This window comes from Cynoglossus semilaevis, chromosome 1 (genome assembly GCF_000523025.1).
Source record: "Cynoglossus semilaevis isolate Cse_v1.0 chromosome 1, Cse_v1.0, whole genome shotgun sequence".
NCBI classification, from domain to species: Eukaryota; Metazoa; Chordata; class Actinopteri; order Pleuronectiformes; family Cynoglossidae; genus Cynoglossus; species Cynoglossus semilaevis.
Genome location: NC_024307.1, coordinates 3,004,710 through 3,008,950, shown reverse-complemented (window position 1 = coordinate 3,008,950; position 4,241 = coordinate 3,004,710). Strand labels below are relative to the sequence as shown.

Here is a 4,241-nt window from a genome sequence, read left to right as displayed (position 1 = left end):
ACACACACCCAGCTGCTGTCACCAACACCGTGCCATCCAGGCTAACCAACCCTGACAGTCTGGCTGGTCCTCCGCACGCACACACACACAAACAACACATAACACACACGCAAAGACTGCGCGGTGAAGTTGACTTTTTTTTTTACCCGGCAACAAGTGGTCACAAGTCGCAACTACAAGAGGCTTTGGCTTCAGCTGTTGGCAAATAGACGGAACAATTGGTTAAATAGTGCAGAGCTGCGGAGAACCACATGGTTCTGTGTTAGTACCACATGGTTCTGTGTTAGTACCGCAGGGTTCTGTGTTAGTACCGCAGGGTTCCGTGTTAGTACCTCAGGGTTCTGTGTTAGGACGCGCTGTCAAAAAAGTTCTACCTATTGATTATTTGTTGGCTTCATTAATCAATAATATCGGACGACCGATATTGTCGGCCCGATATTAGCATGTTTTGTAATATCTGTAAGAATTGTTATCGGTTTTTCCTCCGATAATGAAGACCTGATACCGCAATGCTAAATTACGTGTGCTCTAAAAATAGTTTAACGCCCCGGCGACCGACCAATCAGATGCCTCGGTTCTCTGAAGAAATTTCATTGAAACCCAATTGCAGGAACTCGTTCTGAACTTCTTTATTGCTCTCGACCCAAATTCTCCAAAACCTCACTGCCACTCCCACTCCCGTAACTGTTAACTCCTTCATAACACATGAACACAGAACCTTATGAACGGTAAACAGGCCTCTGGTCACTAGATGGCAGCACTGTAGCTCATTGTATTAACTCTTACAGTGGTTTGTACAGATAAATAAATAAATAAATAAATAAATATTACCAGGCGCTCAATTGTATTTTAATTCTGTCCACGAGGGGGCAGGAAATAATTGAGAAACACTGTTTTAACCCACCACGTTAGTGAGCAGGCAACGGTTGACATAGGAATCTGAAATTGAATGTTTGGATAAAAGTTCGGCTTATTGGATATCGGCAAAAAGTTAATATCGGACATCCCAATAGCGACAATAGCGACAACAGCGGACAAGACCTGGTCTCTTTATTTTTTTATGTCAGTTTATCTAAACATATTTTTAGCTAGTAATAAGTTTGTAAACAATTATATATTTACTCTGGTGTAGGTCATGACATTATCAGGATAAAGAAGTCGATTTGACTTTTCTAATCACGTGTTCCGAGCAATTCGACGATTTCTCTGCCACATGGTGGCGGGCTAACTAATCAAATACCCTCTCTTTGAAGTAGCACCAACGGAGCTGTTCATGTACGAGGCAGGGGCTCCGTGTGTGACGTGTAGTGTGTTTTGTTTTGTTTTGTTTTTTTCTTAAGTATGTTTATTTACAATTGTTTGCGTAACTGCTGGTGTGTGTTTGTGTGTGTGTGTGTGTGTAACTGCTGGTGTGTGTTTGTGTGTTGGTTTGTGTGTGTGTGTGTGTGTGGGCGGCGTGGTGGAGGGAAATGTTGTTTATGCAGTTTTATGCAAAGCAATTATGTTGACTTAATTGGGTTTGTTTATGTGGAGAGTGTGCCCCACCCCCAGTCATGTATTCCTGCTTTCATGGACAAACACATCACAGAAACACACACACACACACACACACACACATGCACGCCCACATCAAACTTCACCTTTTTTTTTTACTCCTCAAAATTGAATATGGTGAATTGTTTCACCTGTAATAAAGAAGTCAAACACTGATTTTACAGCACTAAGGCTGTGCAAATATACACACATATATTTATATATGTGTGTAAATATTTTTAAAAATATAATAATATTGATATGATATTTTATATACACATACATATAAATATATATTGTATAATATTGTATACACAATATATATTTATATGTATGTGTATATATTACATTATACATATTACATTAATATACATGTGTATATGTTTCCATATATACATGTACTGTATATTTACAAACACATACATATATGTCTTTATATTTAAATATATATGTGTTTATATTTAATTATACACATATATTTGTTTGTAAATATATTTAAATATATAAGTACATATATTACATATTATATATTGCATACACATAAATATATATTTATACTTGATGTGTATATATGTTTACATACATACATACATATATACACACATACATATATATGTTTATATTTAAATATATAAATACATTGATAATATATGTTGTATACACATAAATATATATTTATATATGTATTTTTATTTCTGTTCACATATATACATGTATATTTACACACATATATTTTTATATACATATATATGTACATGTATATTTAGGCTAGCCCCAGCGTTGACCATGTGATCCAGAGAACACACACACACACAGACTTCTTCTCTCCACTTTGTCTCCTGTCTGAATCCACAGATAAAAGGTCAATTTGCCTTCTTTCTCCTTCCTGTGCGCCAAATCAATCCGCCGTAGTCTCCATCTGCCCTCGTCCTAATCAGAACCTCAACTCACTATTGGATTTCAATGGAACAGCCTCAGCCCAAAGACCCGCGCGACTGTCTAATCGATGATGCTCAAATGGCGGAGCTTTTCTGCCGGGGGATCGGTCGGGTTTTAATGCCGACACCAGGAAGCGGCCGGGACTCCGATGACTTGATACAGCGTGTCTGCTGGAAGTGCATTTGTCGTTTACCTAATAGCGAATTGCCAACAACTTCATGTAAAGTGATTGTGTTGCCTCCCGGTGTCTGGCAGCAGTGGCTCGGGCATCAGATCTGCCCAGGGGTAACACCGTTAGGGCAAGTGCAGGAAAGACGACGCTGCAGTTGGTTTGTTTTTTTTTTTTTTACCTTCAGTGCAGTTGTCAGACGTTACGGCGGGAAAAAAACAGAAGAAAAGAATCAGAAGAAAAATAATGAGTTTGTGCGCGAACATGTGTGAGATATATCAAGGCTGGATTGTTTCCACGACCCTTTCAGATTCAGTCTTTCAGTTTTCGGGGCGGCAGATAAAAAGCAATTAGAAATCCATTTTCTTTTGATGGCCTCCCCGATAATTAGGAGATTCCATTTTTCTCTTTTCTTTGTTCGTAGCAGCGTTTTGTTACGGAGACAGGGTTGTTCAGTTGTTACCTTTTTTACTCGGTGTCAATGCCATGTGACTCTGCCAGTTTTCCTGTGACAGCTTCATGTTTTTCCACAGGCTCTACAGCGCCACCACAGAATGCTGGGAACGGAGCAGATGGAGCTCGTCCGCCAGTCACCCGATCACCCATGGCTCAGGACAGAGGTGCGTGAATGTGTGTGTTTATGTGAGATTGACACGAGTTTAAACTGCTCCACAACAGCAATTAATTAGTTCCAGCCCCCCCCCCAAAAAAAACATATTATTTAATGAAATTAACCCCCCATCTAAACAACAAAAACATAGATACCAGTGGAACCTCGAGATACGAGCGTCTTGACATACGAGTATTTCGAGATACGAGCGAGCCTTTGAGTAAAATTTTGCTTTGAGATACGATTACAGATTTTGAGATACGAGCGCGCTTACAGACGCAAACGCTAGGTGGCCGAGCATCGGCGCAGCCCACGCCGCCTCACTCGTTCACTTCGAGTGTGCGCAACTCCCGCGAGTCTTCCGTATTGTGTATAGTACGGTAGCGAGAAGAAGAAACGCATGACGTCCATGGAAATGAAGCGTGAAATTGACGAAAAAATATGAGCGTGGTGTCTGCGAAAAAAATACGTTAAGTTAAGTTAATGTAGCGTACGTGTAAGGTACGCTACGGAATCAAGTGTCTACGTGCGGGCCAACTCTCTTCCCTCCCTCACTCCTCCCATGCCGCCATTAGCCGCTACCGTATCGTCCGTCTCGAAGGTAAGGAAATAATAAATAAGGGTTAATTTTTTGATTTGAAAATGATTCGAGATACGAGCAGCTTGAGCTCGGTCCTGGAAACGGATTATGCTGGTATCTCGATGTTCCGCTGTGTAAACAAATATATTGATAATATAAAATAAACATCTTATATTCACTGAAAATCCTGCAAAAGTTGCGTACTCCTAACTGGTATTTGGAGTAGTATTTCCAGTACGTCGTATCTTGAAGCTCCGCTGCAGTAAAATGTTTTAACTCCAGGAAAACACTGTTCCAGTTAATGAGGCCGGCTGTTGCTTTTGCTCTCTTTTTTTTTTTGTTTGTTTTTTTTTATTCCCCAGCTAGGACTAAGGACCCCTCCCCCCCCTCCTCCCCCTCATCCCCCTCCT

General features: G+C 40.3%; 1 protein-coding gene across 1 annotated transcript in view; it reads left to right on the top strand.

Moving 5' to 3' along the window:
• LOC107989876 (AT-rich interactive domain-containing protein 1B-like) overlaps nucleotides 1-4,241 on the top strand; it is a 155,194-nt gene that overhangs the window by 135,030 nt on the left and 15,923 nt on the right. The window contains exon 6 of the mRNA XM_025059236.1: nucleotides 3,175-3,261. Within this exon, the coding sequence (XP_024915004.1) occupies nucleotides 3,175-3,261 (87 nt within the window). The remainder of the gene's footprint in view (nucleotides 1-3,174; nucleotides 3,262-4,241) is intronic.